Here is a 23,361-nt window from a genome sequence, read left to right on the forward strand (position 1 = left end):
TTGGCAGGGGTTTGCTGGCCAAATGAGCAGAGGAAAAGCCAGAGTGGTCCTTATCCAGCACTGATTAAAGCCCAGCAAGCTTCTTTCCTCCCAAAACTGTTTAAAGGAGACAACCCCAGAATCAGGCACTTTTAGCTGGCAAGAGCCTTTGCTTCATCTGTTTAGTTAAGAAGTTCATTATCTTCTCTTTTGCCGAGTCATCTTTGCAGGGGTCTATTGAAATTTAAAGCAAAAGTATTTTTTAAAAACCTGATCAAGGGGGTGGAGCGTCTCCCCCATGAGGAAAAGGCACAGCATTTGGGACTTTTTCGTCGAGAGAGAAAAGGCAAGGAAGAGGTGATATGACAGAAGTTGGTTAAATTGGGCAAGGACTGCGCAGAGAAGCTAGGCTCTTGATCTCCTCTGGTTCTGGGGGTGGAGAATCTTGCAAGGAACTGAACAGATAAACAGCACATCTAAAATCTTGGGGAGGGGCCCTAGGTCAGGGAACAGAACATTATTTGCATGGCAGAATGTCTCATGCCTGGATGAACATCGGAAGCTGCCTTATCCCCATTCAGATTGCTAGACTTTCTAGATTAGCATTTTCCATACTCTCCAGGGAGTCAGGTGGTGGTGTAATCTTCCTAAGCGCTAACTGAAGATGTACTGGGAGGGAGGAATGGCCTGACTCAGCTTTCTCCATTCATTCATTCATTCATGCATGCATGCATGCATGCATGTCCACCGTCCATTGACTGCAGTCTCAACTGAAGAGTGATTCCTTGCATGTGTTAGTGTGCTACCATGGATAAAGCACCACAGACAGAACTTAAATACCTCTGGGATAGCCCAAAGTCACATGAAATGCTTCAGGTGCAGAATCGCTAAGCATCTGACCTTGACTCAGAGGACTTCCTAGTGATGTAATAATAATAATAATAATAATAATAATAATAATAATAATAATAAATTTTATTTATATCCCGCCCTCCCCAGCTGAAGCCGGGCTCAGGGCGGCTAACAACAATAAAACAGTACAACACAACACAACACTCTAATATCATTCCTTATAAAATTAATTCAAATTAAACCACTGGCAACCATTGGGCCAGAGCTCCGCGAAGATTGCCGAAGGAGGGAGTCAGGCTGTGCCCTGGCCAAAGGCCGGGTGGAACAGCTCTGTCTTGCAGGGATGTCAAGTCCCGCAGGGCCCTAGTCTCTTGTGACAGAGTGTTCCACCAGATCGGAGCCACAGCCGAAAAAGCCCTGGCTCTAGTTGAGGCCAGCCTAACTTCTCTGTGGCCTGGGACCTTCAAGATGTTTTTATTTGAAGACCGTACGTTTCTCTGTGGGACATACCAGGAGAGGTAGTCCCGTAGGTACGAGGGTCCTAGGCCGTATAGGGCTTTAAAGGTTAAAACCAGCACCTTAAACCTGATCCTGTACTCTACCGGGAGCCAGTGCAGCTGGTATAGCACCGGGTGAATGTGATCTCACAGCGAAGACCTCGTAAGGAGTCTTGCTGCAGCATTCTGCACCCGCTGGAGTTTCTGGGTCAGTCTCAAGGGCAGCCCCACGTAGAGCAAGTTACAATAATCCAGTCTGGAGGTGACCGTCGCGTGGATCACAGTGGCTAGGTCAGGGCGAGAGAGGTAAGGAGCCAACTGCTTAGCTTGGCGGAGATGAAAAAATGCCGCCTTTGTTATAGTTGCAATCTGCGCCTCCATGGAAAGGGAGGTGTCGAGATTACACCCAAACTCTTAACGGACGGTGCTGGCACTAATTGCACCACCGCAAGAGATGGGAGTTGCCCCCCCCCCAATCCCATATCATCCCGTCCCAGCCACAGGACCTCTGTCTTCGAAGGATTTAGCTTCAACCGGCTCCCACGTAACCATCCAGCCACAGCTTCCAAACATCTGGTCAGTGTGTCTGGGGCCGAGTCAGGATGGCCATACATCAACAGATAGAGTTGGGTGTCATCAGCATATTGATGGCAACCCAGCCCAAAACTCCGGACAAGCTGGGCGAGGGGGCGCATAAAGATGTTGAAAAGCATCGGGGAGAGTATCGCACCCTGAGGTACTCCACACACCAAGGAGTGGCACGATGACAATTCCCCCCCAAGCGCCACCCTCTGTCCCCGACCAGAGAGAAACGAGCGCAGCCATTGAAGGACTGTGCCCTGGATCCCCACGTTGGATGTAGTATCTTTAAAGTTATCAACTCCTTAGAAAAAGAGGAGGAGGAGCTCAGGGTTTCGAACATTGCCTCCAACACAATGCTTGTCAATATGTGACTACATGCGCTGTGGCAGAACACACACTCTGCATACAAAGGTTCCCAGTTTCCAGCTTTAGCAGAGGCCTTTCTGCCCAAGGCTCTGGAGAACTGTAGCCAGTCTCTGCTGCTAAGCTAGAGAAATTGGTGCTCTGACTCAAGAGCCTGGTGTGTTTGCTGGCCAGTCCTCAAGTGCTGTGCATGTCTGAACCTACACCGAAACCCCCACCTCCTCAACACGCCAGGATCAGCAAAGCTCTTGATTGCTACCTTAGGTCAGAAGCAGCCTCCCTATGTGGCCATTCTGCCACCCCCACCCCCCACTTTTGTTATTTTAACTGTCTGGCTCTTTAAAACCAAAGCCGCTGAGCTGAACTCTGGCCAAACCGAATTTTGTCTGTGCTTGCTTATCCCAAAAGCCTGATGACACCAGTGAGGAATGGCTCAGAAATATTAACTGGTCTCTGGAAGCGAATAGTCTATACTTGAGATTAAATTTGGAAGCAACGTGATATAATTCATTCAAAGAGCATTTTCCTAACTTGGAGAAAGAGCAGGGGTGAGGCACTCCAGAAATGGGGGCTGCCTTCAGATGAACCTATACACCATGATTTGGAGATGGAACAAACTCTGTTTATGCCTGCTCCTTCCTCCCCATCGGCACACCTGAACAGTTTACGTCCTAGTTTGAGCAAAGTGCCATTTGCAATTGCAAACCAAGTTCTCAAGCCGGGGTTTGTGATCCTATTTTGCAGTTCTGATTTGAAGGTGCGAAGTCTGGTGTGATCAAGCCTGCTTTGCTGCAAAAGGTGTAACAACAAACTGTGGTTTGACCGTGTTTAACAGGAGGAGAGAGTACATGAGTACAGCACTGGTTCATGATCCTCAGGTCCTAACCATAACTTAGAGCAGTGTTTCCCAACCTTTTTTGGGCAAAGGCACACTTGTTTCATGAAAAAAATCTCGAGGCACACCACCATGCCAGATGGGGAAAGGTCACTTTTTACTTATGTAAAAAAAAAATAAAAAAATAGTAACAGCATAGAAGGTAATGGTTAGGCTAGCATCCCTCTTCCAAATATGCTAGGTTTTTATTTGCAGGGACTGTTCTACATGGGAAAGCATTCAGCACTGTCATTCTCCCATCTGCCATCTGAATTGGTACTATTCTGGGTCAACTTACTCTGCTGCATGTGTAGATGAAAATGGCACCAAGTGTGGGGGAGGGGGCAGAACAGGTTTCAGATACAGGATATTAAGCATACACGTACTTCAGATTGAACTGGTTGCTTGCTTTGCAAGTTTTCATTTCCCAAATGACTGCCTTGGCAAGCGCAATACCTACCAGGCTCAACGCCGGTCTCGCGCTGCCGCTTCCCGCGCTCTCAAGGACCCGGGAGGAGGAAGGCGTGAAGGGAATCCCGAAGGCGCGAAAACCTCGCGCATGCGCAGGCCTTCCGCCTGCGACAGCCCAGTAGGCCGGCCGAAGCGAGCGGCGTTGGGATGTGGGAGGGAGCTCGCTCGCCGCCCCGCGTGTGCCTATGTGGGGCACGTTACAGCCCCGTGACGTCAGCGCCACACAGCCAGGCAGGCAGGCAGACGACGAGAGCCCCGCGCTGGGCAGCCTCTCCTCGCCGCCGCCGCCCCGCCTCTCACCGCCCGACTCCCCCGCCTCCCTCCCACGGCACACCAGGCAACGTCTCGCGGCACACTAGTGTGCCGCGGAACACCGGTTGGGAAACACTGACTTAGAGCATTGTTGGAATGCAGCTGATATTTAGCAAATAAAGTGTCTGGGGCCCCTGATTTCTTAGGCTGATAAATGAAGGGAAAGTTCAATTTGTTATGGCTGAGCCTCAATCTCTCTCTAGCTCAAAGTTCCATGCATTTCTCTGTCTTCTGATGCTCAGACCAGATCAGTGTTGCATCCTGGAGTTGCAAAGCACTCAATTTTTCATGTAATCATAGAACTGTAGAGATGGAAGGTACCCCAAGAGTCATCTAGTCCAACCCACACAGTACAGGAATCACAGCAAAATAATCCCTGACAGATGGCCATCCAACCTCTGTTTAAAAACCTGCAAGGAAGCAAATTGCACCATTTTCTCAGGCAGAGGGAATCTCCTTGTGATTTGAATCGGTTGGTTCGGGTCCTCCCCTCTGAAGCAGCAGAGAACAAACTTCCTCCATCTTTCATGCAGAAACCCACCAGCTGTTTGAAGATGGCTTTCATATCTCCTTTTGGCCTTTTTCCCAGGCTAAACACCTGCATATCTGTGAAGCAGGAGTGTCCTGAGAGTGGTGAGAGGGGCTTCTACTTTCTACTTGCAGTAGCCTTTGTTGCTTTTATTATTTTATCCAGCCTCCCTCCCAAAAACTTAAAGCGCTGCAGGTGGTTTCTTCTACACCTTTACCTTCACAACAGCCTTGTGGTGTAGGTTTGGGGGTGGGTGATTCCCTTAAGTAAGCTCTGTGGTGCGACAGGGATTGGTTTATTTATGGCATTTCTAACCCAACTTTTTCTCCAAGGAGCTCAAGGTGGTTCCCCCCCCCAGCTCATTTCATCCCCACAACAACTCTGTGTGGTGTAGGTTAGGCTGAGAGGCAGTGACTCAGCCAAAGTCACCCAGCGGGGATTTGAACTCAGGTCTCCCAGGTCCCGGGCCGCCACCCATAATCTCCCAGTCCTCTGTTCCCACACTGATCTTGCTCTCTTCTGCCTTCTCCTCTGCAGTCTGATGGGACGATCCTGGCCATTGCTCTGCTGATCCTGTTCCTTTTGCTGGCGCTGGCTCTGCTTTGGTGGTTCTGGCCTCTCTGCTGCACCGTGGTAAGTTTCCTCCTGCCCACACTGGGATCCGTTCCCTCTTTAGCAGCTCCTCTGTGCGGATCGGCCAATGATTCGAGCAGCAAGGAAATCGCTCACACCAGAAACCTGCATCTGCTCTGCCAAGTGTTTTGTACGAAGCCAGGGATCTCGCTTTCCTCCCATCTCAGGTGCCCCAGTTTGTGTCCCTGAGAGGTCAAAGCGGGAACTCTTTCTACATCTGGGGCACAATATGAAGCAGGGCTCAGCCCCAGAAGCTGTTTTCCAGCCCCACTGCTACTTGGGCCTGGGCACATTCCTGGGCTCTCAGCAGGTGGAGTGGCCAGCCTACATCTGAGCAGTACCTTTTTGAGCTTTTCGATCGGAATTGGCACTATTATAGGTGCCACATACGGTGATACTGATTCTGCATTTGGAAGAACGCAATCATTTTGTTTGGCAGTACCTAAACTTTTGAACTCCCTCCCTTTTGAGATCAAGCACTGTATCATTTCTGGCTCCTGCTAAAAGCATTTTTGTTTAGAGAAGCCTACCCAGAGGCTTGGAAAGCTGATGAGAATTTTAACCTGTTTTGGAAAAAACTAATCTATGTTTTAGATTCCACGTTGTAATTTTTCTTTGATTTTATTGGGGGGTTTTAAAAATAATTTTATAGAAATTTAAATAAAATTTATATCCCCCCTTTCCCCCAGACTGGGGTTCAAGGTGGCTTACATGAATTAAAACAACACAGATAAAATACACGAATCTAAGCCATGTTGGGCTTTGTAGGCCATAACCAGCATTTTGAATTTTGCCCAGAAACAGCCAGGCAGCCAAGGAGGGGAGCTGTTGTAGCAAGGGAGCTGTAGTCTCCCTTGGAGAGTTGAAGGTATTTCGAAGGGGTGTTAGCCACTAGTGGTGTGAAATTTGGAAGGGTGTTTTGGGCCAGAAGCAGCAATGGAACAACAGCAACAAAACTGTGTTTGCGTACTGTGTCGGAAGTGATCCCGCTTTCAAATTTATCTTAGGAGCTGTGGTATGCCTCCATCTTGGCATGCCTATCAGATTAATACCCTAGGGACCATGGGCCAGGATGCACAGGCAGGCAGCAGCCAAGGACCCAAGACTGAGGTATCTGCAGAAGGCCTAGGGCAGGTGTCCCCAACCTGGGGCCTTCCGGATTATTTAAAAATAAGTGCCATTAGCCACAACAAGCACAGCTGGCAGTTGTCTAAAACTTCTGAAGGGCACCAAGTTGGACTTGGAGTGGTATCTGAGCAGACACCATGGTGAGTTGCTGTTTAGTAAATTGTTGCACTTCTCCAGAAATCTGTTTGCTGTGCAGTTCCTTAAAAGGTAAGGGGACCCCTGACCATTAGGTCCAGTCATGAACGACTCGGGTTGCGGTGCTCATCTTGCTTTACTGGCCGAGGGAGCCGGTGTCCAGCTTCCGGGTCATGTGGCCAGCATGACTAAGCCGCTTCTGGCAAACCAGAGCAGCGAGCGAAAACGCCGTTTACCTTCCCGCCGGAGAGGTACCTATTTATCTACTTGCACTTTGACGTGCTTTCGAACTGCTAGGTTGGCAGGAGCAGGGACCGAACAACAGGAGCTCACCCCGTTGTGGGGATTCGAACCGCTAACCTTCTGATCGGCAAGTCCTAGGCTCTGTGGTTTAACCCACAGCGCCACCCGCGTCCCAGTGTGCAGTTCCTTAGGAGCACAGAAAAAGGCACAAAATGTGGCACTTTGGGATGCAGATTTTTACGCATGTTTCTAGACCTCATGATTAGAACAGGAGGCATGAAAGTGCTGGGCAATGCCTGTGATGATGAGCCAGGGTGGTACAGTGCTTAGAGGGCTGGGTTAGGACCCAGGTTCAAATCCCTCGGCCACTCGCCAGATAACCTGATGGCCGGTCATTCCCTCTCAGCCTAACTGACCTTACAGGGGCGTGAGGAGAAAATGGGGAGGGGGGCTATGTACTATCACCTTGATATCCTTGGAGGAAGGGGGGGGATACAAACATGATACAATAAATAATAAAGAAATGTTGGTGGTGATTATATTGTTGTTGATAACAAATAATGAGTGGGATTCACCTCAGAAGTCCCGTCAGTGGAAACTGTACAAAGCCTTCTGCTTGCACAATGGGGATTTCCTCCCTCCCCCCTTCCCAATTTACTTGGGAGGGGGTCAGGTGCACCCCCGGAACAGCACAGGGGGTGGAGATTTTGTCTGCCAAGCTGGAATGCCCGTGCTTACTAGGGTTCCTATATGTCTGAGCCATCGGAAACTGTGTCCAGGAAAATCTGGTGTCCGGTTTTGTTGCGTATTATGAGATCTTGCATTTTTGAAATACGGCAACCCTAGCTGACAGAATGATCAATTAAGTGTTGAATTCTTCTCAATGTGTTTCTATGATGCTTTTGAGTATTCAAACCAAGAGAGAGAGAGAGAGAGAGAGAGAGAGAGAGAGATGTAACCTTCACAATATGTATGGAGATGGAGGGGCAGAAGAATCGGCTGCTTCTGATGTTTGGGGGCCAGGGAGCAAGTTGCTTCTGTGCCCAGCACAACTCTTTGCAAAAGATGTGATTCCTGCATTTGCAGGGGGTTGGACTCAAATGATCCTTTGGGTCCCTTCAAATTCTACAGTTCTATGAAAAGCAGAGTGACAGCACAACCCTATGACTTCTACTCAGAAGTAAGTCCCGCTGAATTCAGTGAGACTTAATTCTAGGTAACTTTGCACAGGATTACAGCCTGAATCACACAATCACACAAAACATAAATGTTATTTAATAATAAAATAGAATAAATCACAATTTTTTGCTCAGTTTTATGCAGGAAGTGGGAGGGGGAAGTTTTCCGGGCAAAGAATCTGGAGAACTGGGTGCAGAATGTCTGATTTCTCCCTTGGTTTTTTATTTTAGCCCAGATACTGATACCTTGTGTGTATCCACCCTTAGAAAGTGGGTCCCAGAACAGGTTGCCCTCCTGATAGGTGTGTTTGAGTAAAGCATGTGTTTTAATTTAAATGGAAACCGTTCCCACCCAGCTGTGCTCCAGGCGAGATAAATGGCCAGCGTCATTTGGGGGCTGGGGATAATTAAATCCACCGACTTCAGTGGAGGAGCGCCATGGATTTTTCTGGACCAAATGGTCTTCCTGGCAAACACCCATCGATAAACATAGTTTCCAAATGCATCATTGTTGATGATTCTCCAGTGTGTTCTGTCGAAGAAAGGATGAAAGATTGGGCTCATCACTCCAATTTACAGTAAATGTGGTGATGTCAAACCGAGGTCAGTTAGACAGTAAGTGAGATTTTAGTGTGTGTGTGTTCTGGCTCAGGCAGAAACCTCCTCCATCTTTCATTTCAGCAGGTGTCATACGCAGGTGGAGCTATGAGAGGCAGGGGCCCCATCCGGACATGTAAGAGAATGAGATGTTAGACTCCTGAACTGGCAGTTTGGCCTGTGCCACTTCAGACTTCAAAACGGTGGGGAGGGGGATGCTGTTTTTAGCACATCAGGAAGGGTGCTTCTAGCCTAATTTATTGTACTCTTTGCATTGCTACTTTTCTACTTGGCAGCAGTTTGTCTTCTTTTTAAATGTAGGGAACAATTTAGGTATTGTTACATGGCATCCCAATCTCTGAGCAGTGAGAGATTCCAGTGGTTCCAGGTGCTTATTCAGGGTTTGGTGGCGCTGTGGTCTAAACCACTGCGCCTAGGGCTTGCCAATCAGAAGGTCAGCGGTTCGAATCCCCGTGACAGGGTGAGCTCCCATTGCTCAGTCCCAGCTCCTGCCAACCTAGCAGTTCAAAAGCACGTCAAACTGCAAGTAGATAAATAGGTACTGCTCTGGCAGGAAGGTAAACGGCGTTTCCGTGCGCTGCTCTGGTTTTGCCAGAAGCGGCTTAGTAATGCTGGCCACATGACCCAGAAAAACTGTCTGCAGAAGCGGAAAAACACCGGCTCCCTCAGCCTGTAAAGCGAGATGAGCGCCACAACCCCACACTCGTTCGCAACTGAACTTAAAAGGTTCCTTTACCTTTTTTCCGTGGAATGAAGGTCAATGGAGACTGCGGTGTCTTTAGGCTATATGGTTTTATTTACTCATATATAGAAAATGGGCATAGGAAGAATGGGCTCACAATATTAGCACCCCAACAGATATTGCCTCACTATGAGTCACAGCTTTGGATCCTGCACAGATTAAGCATGTCTCTGTGTCTCCTGTTTCCAGGTTGCTTCCAGGTCAGCACACACTCTCTGGATATTGTTCTCATACCTAGCAGCTAGGTGAGGGTGGTAGTGGAAGAAAGCTGCCTCCCATTAGCCTTGAGGGCACCATCACTTAGTTGTAGCTCTTGCAACTTGGCTCATTCTTTCAGGATGTTGATCTGCAGCATGGAGTGTCCTAGTGGACATTCCAATGCCTCCCCATTTCAACCTCATTCTTCTCCAGCATGTGCAGACCAGAGTTCCCTTTAACTGAACTCCTGAGGTTCTGCTTTTCTGTTGTTAGCTGGGAGCAGAATTGCAACAGAGCAGGAGTGAGCAACCCTGCCAGGGGCACAACTTGTGCTGGGGAGTCCCAAAAAAACATAAGAAGAGCTTCCTGGATCAGGCCAGTGGCCCATCTAGTCTAGCATCCTGTCCACAGAATGGCCAGCCAAGGGAACATCATTTGCACACTCTAGACAAGACAAGGACATGGTGGGAAGAAAGTAATGTAATGAAATTTCAATAGGGATAAATGTAAGGCTCTGCATTGAGATAGGACTAACCTGATCCACAAATACAGGTTGGGGGTGTGAAAAGGATCTAGGGGTCTTAGTAGATCACAAGCTTAACATGAGTCAACAGTGTGATGCAGTAGCAGAAATGGGCAATGCAATTCTAGGCTGCATCAAAAAAAGTAGAGTGTCAAGATCAAGGGAAATAATAGCCCTGCTCTATTGTGATCATGGCCACTGGTCCCATCACCTCCCGGCAAACAGAAGGGGAAGAAATGGAGGCAGTGAGAGGTTTTACTTTCTTGGGCTCCATGATCACTGCAGATGGTGACAGCAGTCACGAAACTAAAAGACGCCTGCTTCTTGGGAGAAAAGCAATGACAAACCTAGACAGCATCTTAAAAAGCAGAGACATCACCTTGCCAACAAAGGTCCGTATAGTAAAAGCTATGGTTTTCCCAGTAGTGATGTATGGAAGTGAAAGCTGGACCATAAAGAAGGCTGATCGCTGGGGAATTGATGCTTTTGAATTATGGTGCTGGAGGAGACTCTTGAGAGTCCCATGGATTGCAAGAAGATCAAACCTATCCATTCTGAAGGAAATCAGCCCTGAGTGCTCACTGGAAGGACAGATCCTGAAGCTGAGGCTTCAATACTTTGGGGCCACCTCATGAGAAGAGATGACTCCCTGGAAAAGACCCTGATGTTGGGAAAGATGGAGAGCACAAGGAGAAGGGGATGACAGAGGACGAGATGGCTGGACAGTGTTCTCAAAGCTACCAGCATGAGTCTGACCAAACTGCGGGAGGCAGTGGAAGACAGGTGTGCCTGGCGTGCTCTGGTCCAGGGGGTCACAAAGAGTCGGACACCACTAAACGACTGAACAACATTCTGCCTTGGTCAGACCTCATTTGGAGTCCTGCGTCCAGTTTGAGAAGGATATTGACAAGTTGAAAGGTGTGCAGAGGAAGGCAACAAAGAGGATCAGGGGTCTGGAAACCAAGCCTTATGTGCAACGGTTGAGGGACTTGGGGATGTTTATCCTGAAGACTGAGAAGTGAAAGGATAGCCATCTTCAAATATGCGAAGGGTAGATGGAGCCAACTTGTTTTTTGCTGCTTCCGGGGGAAAGGACCAGAACCAATGGATTCAAATGACAAGAATAGTGATTCTGGCTAAATCTTAGGAAGAACTTTCTGATGGTAAGAACTGTTGGGCTGTGGAATGGGCTGTCTCAGAAGGTGGTGGGTTCTGCTTCATTCGAAGTCTTTAAACAGAGCTTGGATGGCCATCTCCCAGGGATTCTTGACCCGTGATTCCTGCCGTGCAGAGGGTTGGACTAGCTGAACCTTGGCAGCTCCTTCCAATTCTATGATTCTGTGAAAGCATCACTCCAAATGCCATAATTCTCATGGAAATATCTGGTGATGAGAAAAGAAATGTTGGATCCGTTTGGAAAAATTTGGTTCTCACCCTGGAATTTAATTAACCCAAAGGATCTGAAATGTTGGAGGAAAGAGGAATGTAAGAATAACTGAAGAATGTTTGATTATTATTGAGGATGAAGCTGGAGAGGAAATGCAGATGCTCAGCTGTAACCCCCAAGGAACAATTACAGTGGAACTTACACATTTTCCCATCAGCCTGGAGGAAATAATGAGCTTCAGAATGGTTTGACAGCCGCCCTTTCCAGCCATGGAGCTAATGACAAGCATTGTTTATCTGGCCTATTAGGATGCTTTCCAGAAAAATAGCATTGCTTGATGATTATTATTTTAAGCGAAGAAACATAAGAGGGAAGTTGTGAGAAATAATCTTGAGCAAAACGCGCACAGTGGAAACAGCACCAGGCAACCCAGCGGAAAGTTTTCTTTTGCAAACCTCCTTGGAACGAGTTGCAAGCTTAGCAATGGCTAGATTCCTGCTGGATCAAGCCAAGGACCCATCTAGTCCAGCGTCCTGTTCTCACAGCGGCCAACCAGATGCCCGTGGGAATCCAGGGAGCAGAATATGAGTGCAAGAGCCCTCTCCCATCCCATGGCTTTCTGCAACTGATATTCAGAAGTGTTGCTGTCTCTGATTGTGGAGGTAGAGCGTAGCCATCATGGCTAGGAGTTCCTGATAGCCTCCTTCTCCATGAATTTGTCTAATCCTTTTAAAAAGTCATCCAATATAGTAGCTATCACTGCCCCTGTGGCAGTGAGTTCCATTGGTTAACTATGCGCTGCGTGAAGAAGTATCCATCATGAGATTTAGATGCTTTGGGTCTAAAGTGGTGCGTTGTTTTTAGCCTAGCTTTTTTTGTTGTTTCTGTGAATGAAATTAGTCTCTGCCTGTTGAAGCTAAATGGGCGAGACATTACGGGGCAACACCTACTGCATTTGGCTTCACTCAGTGACCCAGTGTGCTTTGCTGCTGCTGCTGCTGCTCCCATTCTTTATGCCATCAGCTCATAGCATGGTGCTTGCCATTCGTACTTTTGAGCAGTGGAAACAAAGAAAAAGGAAAGGAAAATGTCTGGTTTTAATCTCAGTCCCCCTCTGTGGCAGGGATGGACACAGGGCGGTATATGTTTCATGTTAAACAAAGCTGTCCATGTATACATTTTTCATTCTTGGAGCTGAAAATGAAATGCAAACATTTAGAGCATAGACATATCTTGGTCCCAGGACTTGGACTCCAGTGCTGCTGCCTTGAAAGAGGAGGACTGGAACATTGCAGACCCTAAGAAGTCGGGGAGAGCTTTTCTCTGGCCCCTCTCCACAAGGGCCTAAAAGCAGAGCCCTGTTGAGCAAGGCACAAACAGTACCGACACATTCACAAGACAGTATGAAGAAGCAGATTCTCTTAACAATATCCTTTCACACTCTCTTTTTACAGTTTTTGCATCTCTTGATATGTAGGCTATCTGTTAAAGCATATCCTATCCACTACAACAGCTAGTAAATGCTCCTCCACCATCAATTTTATCTAATCCCCTTCTACAGCTATGCAAACTGGAAGCCAACATGACATATTACAGCAGTGAGTTCCATCCATTAACTATGCACTTTCTTTGTCCATCACTGCATACACCTCTTGTTGGTGGGTTTCATCAAATGAAAGAAGGAGAGGAGGTGGAGAAAACCCTCTTTCAGATACTCCCTTGAATGAAGAGCATGTTGAAGACTCTTCAGCGGCCTCTCCCTCTGGGCACTTGTGTGGATTGGGCCCTGAGAGGGAGGGCATACTCTAAGCAAAAAGTAAGGTCACCACAACTTCCATCATAGAGCTTCAATATGCTGATGACAACATAGTGTGTGCACACTCGGAGGATGGCCTCCAAACAATCCTAAATATATTTGCAGAAGCTTATGAAAAGCTTGGCCCATTGCTCAACATCTAAAAAAACCAAAGTGCTGCACCAACAAGCACAAAGCAGCCCCTCTGCAGCACCACAAATCCAACTCAATGGTGTAACATTGGAAAATGTCAGTCACTTCTCCTGCCTGGGCACAGGGCCAACACTGATGACGAAATCCAGCATCGCCTGAGCTCTGCGAGTGGAGCTTTCTCCTGATTGAAGTGCAGAGTATTTGAGGACCAGGACATTTGCAGGTAAACTAAAATGCCTATTTACAAAGCTATTGTACTGCCAACCTTACTATATGCTTGTGAAACATGGACCACTTACAAATGCCATCTCCAACTCCTCACAAGATTCCATCAACAGTGTCTCTGAAAAATTTTGCATATCACTTGGGAAGACAGGTGAACTTATGCCAGTGTACTGGAAGAAGCAAAGATCACCAGTGTCGAAGCAATGATTCTTCAACATCAACTTCGTTGGACTAGTCATGCTGTTCAGATGCCTGATTATTGTCTTCCAAAGCAACTACTCTATTCCAAACTTAAAAATGGAAAGTGAAATCTAGTGGTCAACAAAAGAGGTTTAAAGACTCTCTCAAGGCAAACCTAAAATAAAAAGTAGTATAAACACGAAAATTGGGGAACACTGGCCTGCGAGTACTCCAACTGGAGAACAGCCTTTACCAAAGGTGTCATGGATTTTGAAGACACTCAAACTCAGGATGAAAAATGCTAAGAGGAAGGCACATTTGGCAGACCCTCACCATGATCAACTCCCGCCCAGAAACCTATGTCCCCACTGTGGAAGGACGCGTGGATCCAAAATTGGCCTCCACAGTCACATATTGGCTCACTGTTAAAACTGTGTTCATGGAAGACAATCTTACTTGGCTACGAGTGCTCTTCAAAGAAGACAGGTGGGCAGGCAAGGGCTTGGAGAGGAGGAGGTGGGGCCCAGAGAGTGGGCTGCACAAAATCTCAAGCCAGCAGTTGATCTGTACAGTGGTTCCCACTGTAGGGGATTACCTGGGGGGGGGGCACTTGGGGTGAGTTTATGGCACCAGGCTTTCCAGAAAAAGTTTGGGAACCACTGACCTATACCTATTGATTTGTGTGGTGCTGGTGAATTAAACCTCCTGTAGTTCCATTGGCCTGGTTTATTTTGCTCCTTCTTACGTAGGGAGAGATTGAGCTCTCTGTTCCTCTCCAAGGCTGCTGCATCTGAGGTTTAGGAGAGATGCTTGCCATGCCTCTGTTTTCGCTTTCCTGCTGGATGGACTCCATGCTACTCTTGGAGAGAATCGCTGTGGCATTTGCCAGCTCCTTGCTACGTTGGAGATGCTTTTTTGTGTGTGTATGTGCAAGAAATAGCAGCCTCACACTCGCATCTGCTTTGACAGTTTCTATGGTGAAGACCCCAGGCCTATTTTTTTAATAGAAAGCCCAAACACAACCCCTCACATGCAGAGTAAAATTCTGGACTCAATGTACTTTCAATAAATGTATTTATTTAATTTTCATCCCACCCTTCCTTCAAGGAGTGTTGGCTGGCATCTGTGTTCATCCATCCCACATTTTATCCTCAGAGCTATCCAGGAGAGATGGGCGGGGGACAAAGCTACACTTGATCCTTGTTGCTGTGTGCCAGGGAACAAATCAATTAGGCAAAATGTGAATTCTGTGAGTACGTATTCTTGTGGGTTTGGTGTGGGTCAGTCTGGATGATGCCCTGAGCCCCTTCCAGTTCTTGCGGTCCTGCACTCAGGGAGGGTTAGGATGTAAGAGAAGAGCTTGCTGAACTGGTCAGACAAGTTTCTTTGTAAGAAATGACCTTAGCTGGCTACTCAAGTGTCCGTCCTGGTCAGCATTTCAAAAGAATGAGGCAGTTTGTGAGAGCTACACCTAAGTGTTGGTGCCCTTCAGGCTAAGGGGCGGGCCTCTCTTCCATCCACCTCTCTTAGTTACTTGATAGCTGGAGAAAGTTTGTCCATGCACTGTCCATGCTTAGAACTACTCTCTAACCATTTTTTCACATGTTCTGGGAAGTGAGTCTTCACTGAGTTTAAAACCCGACTAGAGCAGCCTGGCTATGGACTAACCCCCTGTGTTTCTTCTTCATTCTTTTTAGATCATTAAGGAGCCTCCCCCACCCCCCATGGAAGACAGCGAGGTAAGTGCCCACTTCATTATGGCTTCTGAACTGCTCCTCTTGCCTTTGCTTTGTGTCTTTGCCCTGTGGGGAACTCAATTGCGCCGTCCACCCCTGCAGAAAGCAGCTTTGCCAGCCCTCTGTTTGTGGCTAGGGAAGCACTGAGCCTTGGACTTGCAAAGCTCCTTTTGCAGTGCTTCTCTATCACCCGACAACCAGCTGGAGAGTGTTGTGCAAGGGACTTTGACAGGTAGGTTGTAATGGCACCAGGTGATTGACAGGTGGGTTTTTCCTGCTGGCCTGTCAAAGTTGGCCTGTAGGGCTGGTGGGGACGGATACGGATCTGGCCCACTGGGCCAATCACCTTCCCCTCTCCTGTGTGTCTGTTATGTGCTGGCTATCTCCCTCGTATTAATTCAAACTGTGCCATGTCATGCAGTGATAGGATACTGGATGTGAAATTCAATCTGTTTGCTGTCGATCGTCTCCTTTTCTTTGAAACCTCCAGATGTTGCTCTGAATCGTGAAACCTCTTGAATTATGTTGCCGTTTGAGGTCTGCTTGTTTGTTTTCATTGAGAACTTCAGTTTGAGTGAGGCCCAAGCTAACCAACACCATCAAAATCCCGTGTCCTGGTGATTATTCTCCTGGGTGCAAACCTGAGCATTTGTTCATGGAAATGGACGGTTCGATTCAGTTCCCAAATCTGAATTGCTGTGTTGTTGTCTCGGGTCCATTTCTTCACCCACATGGCAAGAGAGCCAAGCCACTAGCCAGCCTGTAATTGGATAATGCTTGCAACTGATGTCATCTTGCCCACTTAACAACTAGCGATAGACACACTTGGCAGGTCCGTTGCATTCAGTAGCATGGTTGCAATTTAGCAAAAAAGGTGATTATGACTTCTGTTGAGAGGAGCCTTCTTGCAAAACCAAAGCAATCGTCTGTGTTCTTTTCCGGGAGAGACTGAACTCCTAGAAGCCATTGCTGTTTCAGCATCTGAGCCCAAGCACTGTTGACCTGGGTAGACTGAGGGAGGTCTGCAGCTCAGTGTCAGAGACAGGCTTTGCAGGCTAAAACCCTGGCATTTCCCTGTAGGTCTGAGAAAGGCTTTTGTCTTAAATCTTGGAGAGCTGGTGCCAGGTAATGCAGATGATCCTGACCTTGATGGACCAATGAGCTTTGAGTCAAGATTTGACATGGATTCAGTCTCATTGTTTCCTATATGAGGTATCTTTGCCTCAGACCACTTTGTCTCCCTGTTCATTGTCAAGGGGTAATAGTTTGGAGGAGTGGAAGTCCACACCAATGGAGGGCTTCCCTCCACTAGTCATTTTTAGGGTGTTTTTTCCACCTTTGAATAATCTGATGGAGGTGGCCTCCATTGGCTTGCACAGGGCAGGGAGGAAAGCACGCACCTCCCCCAAAAAGCCTCCTCCAGGATCTTGGGGCAATAGAGAAGGGGTGCATGCCCCCATCTTACCCATGTTGAAGGGACAAACAAGTGGGGCAACGGCCACAGCTCTGAAGTGTGTCCAGTACATTAGAACCAGCTTGCTTTACTTCAGGGAAGGTTCACATAAGCTCGTAAGAGACCATTTGCATTCAGTATTTGGGCTTCAACCAAAGTGGGTGCAACTTCCTAAGATATCACCCCATGGGGTTCTCAACCATAAAAGCTTGTGACCTTGTCGCATAGTGAATAAGCATGAATGACTGGAGCAGAGATTTAGCTCCAGTGACAGAGGAATCTTTTTTCTCTGTGGTTCTGGTTCTATCTAGTTCATGGTGCTCTTGGTCTAGCAGAGCTGGTTCAGAAACTAACATGTTCAACAAAATGTATAACTGTATAAGAACCGCCTGCAGCATCCTGTTCTCACAGTGGCTGAAGTGTGAGAACAGTTGTGGAAAACTAGCAAGCAGGACCTTCTGGAGGCATAGGGACTGCCTTCTCCTCCATGAATTTGTCTAATCCTCAAGTTAGTGCCCATCCCAGCCTCCTGTGGGAGGGAGTTCCATAGTTACATCTGCTTCCTTTCATCTGCCCTGAATCTTCCAACATTCAGCTTCGTTGGATCCACAAGTTCCAGCAAAGGTTATTCTAACTGTAGGACAGCCTTTGGCCACCTGGTTCCCGCCAGATGTTTTGAACCACAACTCCCATGAGCTCCAAGCAGCACAACTGATGGGAATTGTAGTTCCAAACACCTGGAGGTTGTTGAAAGCTGCTTTGGGAACCTTAGGCTAGGTAGTGGAGTGCCCTTGTGAGGTACCTAGGAGGGAATATCGGATGAAGCCCAAGGTTTTCCAGAAAAGGAAAGTTTTGCTAAAAGACTAAAATAATATGCAGTATACTTGAAGGCTGTCCCAGAGAGGAAAGGGTTATAGAGGGAGTGGGAAAGGAGTTGGCAGAGACCCCAAGGCTGCTGCACAGTTATGCTTTAGCAGGGGAGAAGGGAAGGGGGAGCAATGGAAGTTGGAAAACTGGCAAGAGAGACAGAAAGAAATAGGGAAGGAGCAAGTTATACCTTTCCTTCCATATGATCTGTCCAAAAACATGTCAATGGAGGGGGGGAGGGTCCTCAGCTCCAGGGTGAACCCCCCCAAAGAGAAACCATGGCATGGCATTGTTGGTCAATGATTGCTGGATGAGTCTGTGTGTGTGCAGCGATTGATATTCAAAGGCTGATATTTCAGGAGTCAGTCAGCTGAGTGTGTCTCACTAAGATTGTTTTCACTCAGATCATTGATAGTGTCAGAAAGACCAAACTAATGACAGACTGGGTAATGACCAGAAGGAGGATTCCTCAATAAACAAAAGGGAAGGATGGCCCTCTAATAGTCTAATCTGGCTGCTAGCAGAGTAGAATCACTTTGGCCAGAAGAGGCCACAGCTGTTGGACCAGCCTCGGCTGGTGGAAGGCACACTTGCACTGCCCCACAGTGGCTACATGAAACCAAGCTGGCCACATGAAACCACCTTCAGATATTTGAAGATGGCTATCGCATCGCCTCTCAGTCATCTCTTCTCCAGGTTAAACCACCTCAGCTGCCTCAGCTGTTCCCTTGATCATCTTGGTCTTTCAAGCAGACTGTGAGACTTCACCTTCCTGGGCAGACAAGCGGGGGGGGGGAGGAGGAGGAGACCCCTTCTCATTTAACAACATTCTCGTCCTTCAGGTTGATGCAACTGTTAAGAAAGTAGCTAAAAAGGTAAAGGGACCCCCTGACCATTAGGTCCAGTCATGACCAACTCTGGGGTTGCGGCACTCATCTTGCTTTATTGGCCGAGGGAGCCGGTGTACAGCTTCCGGGTCATGTGGCCAGCATGACTAAGCCGCTTCTGGTGAACCAGAGCAGTGCATGGAAACGCCATTTACCTTCCTGCTGGAGCGGTACCTATTTATCTACTTGCACTTTCACGTGCTTTCAAACTACTAGGTCAGCAGAAGCAGGGACCGAGCAATGGGAGCTCACCCCGTCACAGGGATTCGAATCGCTGACCTTCTGATCGGCAAGTCCTAGGCTCTGTGGTTTAACCCACAGCGCCACCCGCGTCCCTAAGAAAGTAGCTAGTCAACTGTTAATTTAAAATAAAACACCAAAGTTTTCAATAAATATGAGGGATCTTTGAAAACTCATAGGAATCAACACAGAGAATCATTACAGACCTTAAATACCATCCCCAGAGAGTTGTACTCCTGTGCTGTACTGAATGGAATCTCGAACCCGATTTTGTGTTTATGTTACAGATAGGTAGCCGTGTTGGTCTGCCATAGTCAAAATAAAAAAAATCCTTCCAGTAGCACCTTAAAGACCAACTAAGTTAGTTCTTGGTATGAGCTTTCGTGTGCATGCACACTTCTTCAGATACCTATCTGGTATCTTCAGGTATCTGAAGAAGTGTGCATGCACACGAAAGCTCATACCAAGAACTAACTTAGTTGGTCTTTAAGGTGCTACTGGAAGGAATTTTTTTATTGTGTTTATGTGTTATTCTGGATCTGTTGCCAAATGCATCTTGCTTTTCCACCGAAAGCATGACTTAATAGGGGGTCCAGCCTCAGTACCAGGTTAGTGAAGTGCTTCTTGCAGGTGTAGGAGGATTAAGGCCCAGCAACCCCACACCCCTGTAGCTTTCGGAGTCGGTGAAGATTTGGCAGCCGCCCATTTGCACTGCAGAGCTGTTGGTCTAGCTTTTATCTGTGTTTATTATTCCTTTCCAGATTGTTTCCTTTTTCCCTCTCCCTGAAAGATCTCATGGGCAGATACAGTTAAATAAACTGGAGGGCGAGCAACGGCGCTCAGTGCAGCAGGAAATGCATTATTACCCACCAGTGTGTTGTACAGGCCGTCTCCCCCTCCTCTCCCGGTCACCCCAGGCTCACGCCTCGCTGGTGGGAAGGGCAAAGGCGGGGAGAATGGCGCCTTGTAGCAGAGCCAGGGACCTCAAGGGAAGGGTGTGGGACTTGAATGCAACCCCGATGTGATTGGGAACAGATGAGAAGCAGGTTCTGGGCCTGGAAGGTGAAGCTTTTGCAAGCAACACTGGGTCGCCGAGGTAGGGAAGAGGAAGCTGCTTCTTGTAGCCAAAGCAATACAGTGGTGCCTCGCAAGACGAAAAGAATCCGTTCTGTGATTCTCTTCGTCTAGCGGTTTTTTCGTCTTGCAAAGCAAGCCCATTGAAGGATTAGCGGATTAGTGCTTTTAGCGGCTTTTAGCGGCTTACCTGCTGATCGGATCAGCTGATAAGCGGCTTAGCGGCTTAGAAAAAGGGGGGGAGGAAAAAAAACCCAGCAGGAACTCGCAAGACATTGTCATCTTGCGAAGCAAGCCCATAGGAGATTCGTTTTGCGAAGCACCTCCAAAACGGAAAACTCTTTCGTCTAGCGAGTTTTCCGTCTTGCGAGGCATTCGTCTTGCGGGGCACCACTGTAGTTCACTAAGCCAGTGGCAACTGAAATTTTAAACATCTTATGACTGCACATCTTAGGAGCCAACTCTTGGGGCCGAGGTCCCTTCCGCAGTCCCCATAAAATATTTGAGGGTCCCCTGCAAAGTTGATGGGCATGGTCATTCACATGGTATTCATGTGCCATGGGATCGAGGATGTGGGGCTGGACTTCCCCCCCTCCCCATATTTTGTTTGTCGGCACCCCGCCACACAGAATCTCTGAGCTGTTCTGCTTGCCTTCCCAAACTAAAACTAAAAAGTTAACCATTGCTTTCATCTTCAAATACCGGAAAATGTCACATGGAAGATGGAACAAGCTTGTTTTCCGCTGCTCTGGAGGAGAGGACCTGAACCAATGGATTCCTTTTTTAAAAAATAAATATTTATTAAAGTTTTCACAGTATTACATAATGAAAAAAGAAAAAATAGAAAAAATAGAAAATAAAAAACAGTTAAAAATAATTCCATCTTTTCGTCACTTATCTTTCATTTACTTGTTTCCCGGACCTCCTCATACCTCCCTTTTTTGTATTCCAGTTCAATTTATTAGTTCAGCAATTCCTTTCCCTCCTTATTATCCTGATCTTTAATCTTAATATTTTATAACATTAAATTTTTACCTATTAAAAATCCAATTTTTCCATATTCTTTTAAACCATTACAGCTAGAAACCACTTAACTTCAATCCAACATCATTCTAACATTCCTTAATTTTGCAATATTTCTGTAAATAGTCTTTAAATTTCCTCCAGTCTTCTTCCACCGACTCTTCTCCCTTGAACCAATGGATTCCAATGGCAAGAAACTTTAGAAATAACTTTCTGAGGGTATGAGCTGTTCAGCAGTGCAACAGACACCCTACTAGGAAGGTGGTGGACGATTCTTCAGTGGAGGTTTTCAAACAAGAGCTTGGATAGCCGCACGTCAGGGATTTTTGAGCTGTGATTCCTGTATTGCAGGAGGCTGGACTAGATTACTCTTGGGGTCCCCTTCCAGCTCCACAGTCCTATAATTCTATACCTCCATTGGTCATACTGGTGAGGCCTGGTAGCTTTACTTTCACTATTGGTAATAATAAACAGGAGTGCTCATTAGATTACAAGGAAAGAGTGAGTAACAGAACATTTCAGTCAGCTGTTTTTGTTTCTTATAGCGGCATCAAAACATAAATAAATCAAGTAATGTTGGGTTCTTGTTTTGCTTTTCATTGTTGGTTTTGCAACTCATCCTCTGGCAGTCAGGTGACAGTTGACCCATCACGTCAAATAGACTCCACATGTCTGACTGCTCCCTCCCTCCCTCCCTCCCTCTTTCTTTCTTTCTTTCTTTCTTTCTTTCTTTCTTTCTTTCTTCTATCTATCTATGCAGTAATGGAGCAAAAAATAGAAAAATCACCAACACCCACTTCAGAAAATCCCAAACTCCAAGATAGAAAATAGATATTGTAATATTTATATTTTATTGAAACGGCTTGTGTTGGAAAGAAGTACCGTATTTTTCGCTCTATAAGACGCACCAGACCACAAGACACACCTAGTTTTTGGAGGAGGAAAAGAAGAAAAAAAATATTCTGAATCTCAGAAGCCAGAACAGCAAGAGGGATCGCTGCACAGTGAAAGCAGCAATCCCTCTTGCTGTTCTGGCTTCTGGGATAGCTGCACAGCCTGCATTCGCTCCATAAGACGCAAACACATTTCCCCTTACTTTTTAGGAGGGAAAAAGTGAGTCTTATAGAGCAAAAAAATATGGTCATCTCTGACAGGTGGCTTGTTTCCAGACTCTTGATGCCAGATTTGAATCCTGAGAACATATGTCATATTTTTAAGTATTTCCCGGCAACTGGTCTCTGGCCTCTGAGTTCTAGTCTGTGGCCCTCTAGGTGTTGTTGGGCAGCCCTGACCATTGGCCATGCTGGCTGGAACGGATGGAGGTGGAGCCCAATCAGAAATGCCTCAAATGGCATTTGGACCTGCCAAAGCTTTCCTCCTTCTTGCCAAATAGCTGCAGCACAGTCCACAACACTAGAGACTCATCACTACACAAGCTCTGTTTCTAGCACCATAGAACCTTCACTTTCATATCAAAAAAACAACCTACCTCTAGCCTTTGGGGATCACAGAAGAATCAGGAAAATGTGTGAGGGAAGGCTCAGAAAATAGATCTACCTCAAGCAAAAATTATTTGGTAGAATTGAAGCGGTCAAGGGGTATGACAGATACCCAAGCTCTTCCTAATCTTGTTTCATTCCTAGCTGATGGGATGCTTTTTCCATGTGTTTTGAAGGGCTCTTGGAAGCAGAAACGTTCTGACGTTGCCAACAAATGATGCTCGTTCAGGAACAGATGATTCCAAATTTTGTAATGTGAGACAAATAAGTATTTTGGAGGAGAGGTTGCTGTTTTCGTGATGGTGGATCTCTTCTTGCAAAAAAAATAATATATTTTTCAAACTGTAGCTAAAACAGATATAGATATATAAATGTCTAGTCCCCTTAAATGCACTTTCCTGGAAGTTTGACTGGTTCAGGTGGGGGTGTTTTACCCGAGCAGCAGCAGCACCAGTGAGGAGACTATGTCAAACTATTCTTCCTGTGTTGACCAGGAAATGGCTGTTTCCTTAAGAAAAAGAGGGAGAAATACGGTCTGCAAGGGGCAGGGGGCTTGCTTTTTTATTTCAGGAACCACCGGAACATACTGGTGCACCCAGTCGGGCCACCCGCTGTTGTTTGCCTTCTGGGTGTGGCGGCGCAGGTGCTAATCCTGGTTCTGAGAACTGGGTCCTTTACTCTGCCTTGAACTGGTAGAGCAGGCATTGACAAACTCGGCCCTCCAGATGTTTTGAGACTACAATTCCCATCATCCCTGACCACTGGTCCTGTTAGCTGGGGATGATGGGAGTTGTAGTCCCAAAACATCTGGAGGGCCGAGTTTGCCTATGCCTGTGCTAGAGGATTGCATGCCATATTATGGCGACGGGCACCCATCCGCACTCAAGAGGGCCAGCAAAATACCGTGGTTGACCCATGGTCCAAAACATGCACGGGGGCAGCTTCTGCTTGTGTGGGGTCAAGTGGGTTAGCGGAGTGGCTGAGG

The 23,361-nt window shown here is 47.0% G+C and overlaps 1 protein-coding gene and 1 long non-coding RNA gene across 2 annotated transcripts in view; one reads left to right on the forward strand and one right to left on the reverse strand.

Annotated features, from left to right (window-relative positions):
- LOC309536584 overlaps nt 1-3,754 on the reverse strand; it is a 179,789-nt gene extending 176,035 nt beyond the window's left edge. The window contains exon 1 of the long non-coding RNA XR_014221647.1: nt 3,166-3,754. This is a non-coding gene — a long non-coding RNA (uncharacterized lncRNA). The remainder of the gene's footprint in view (nt 1-3,165) is intronic.
- Nucleotides 1-23,361, forward strand: part of ANTXR1 (ANTXR cell adhesion molecule 1) — a 126,481-nt gene that overhangs the window by 72,190 nt on the left and 30,930 nt on the right. Inside the window, exons 13-14 of the mRNA XM_082230144.1 lie at nt 4,997-5,092; nt 15,295-15,336. Of these exons, the coding sequence (XP_082086270.1) occupies nt 4,997-5,092; nt 15,295-15,336 (138 nt within the window). The remainder of the gene's footprint in view (nt 1-4,996; nt 5,093-15,294; nt 15,337-23,361) is intronic.

This window comes from Podarcis vaucheri, assembly GCF_965113315.1.
Source record: "Podarcis vaucheri genome assembly, chromosome: 7".
NCBI classification, from domain to species: Eukaryota; Metazoa; Chordata; class Lepidosauria; order Squamata; family Lacertidae; genus Podarcis; species Podarcis vaucheri.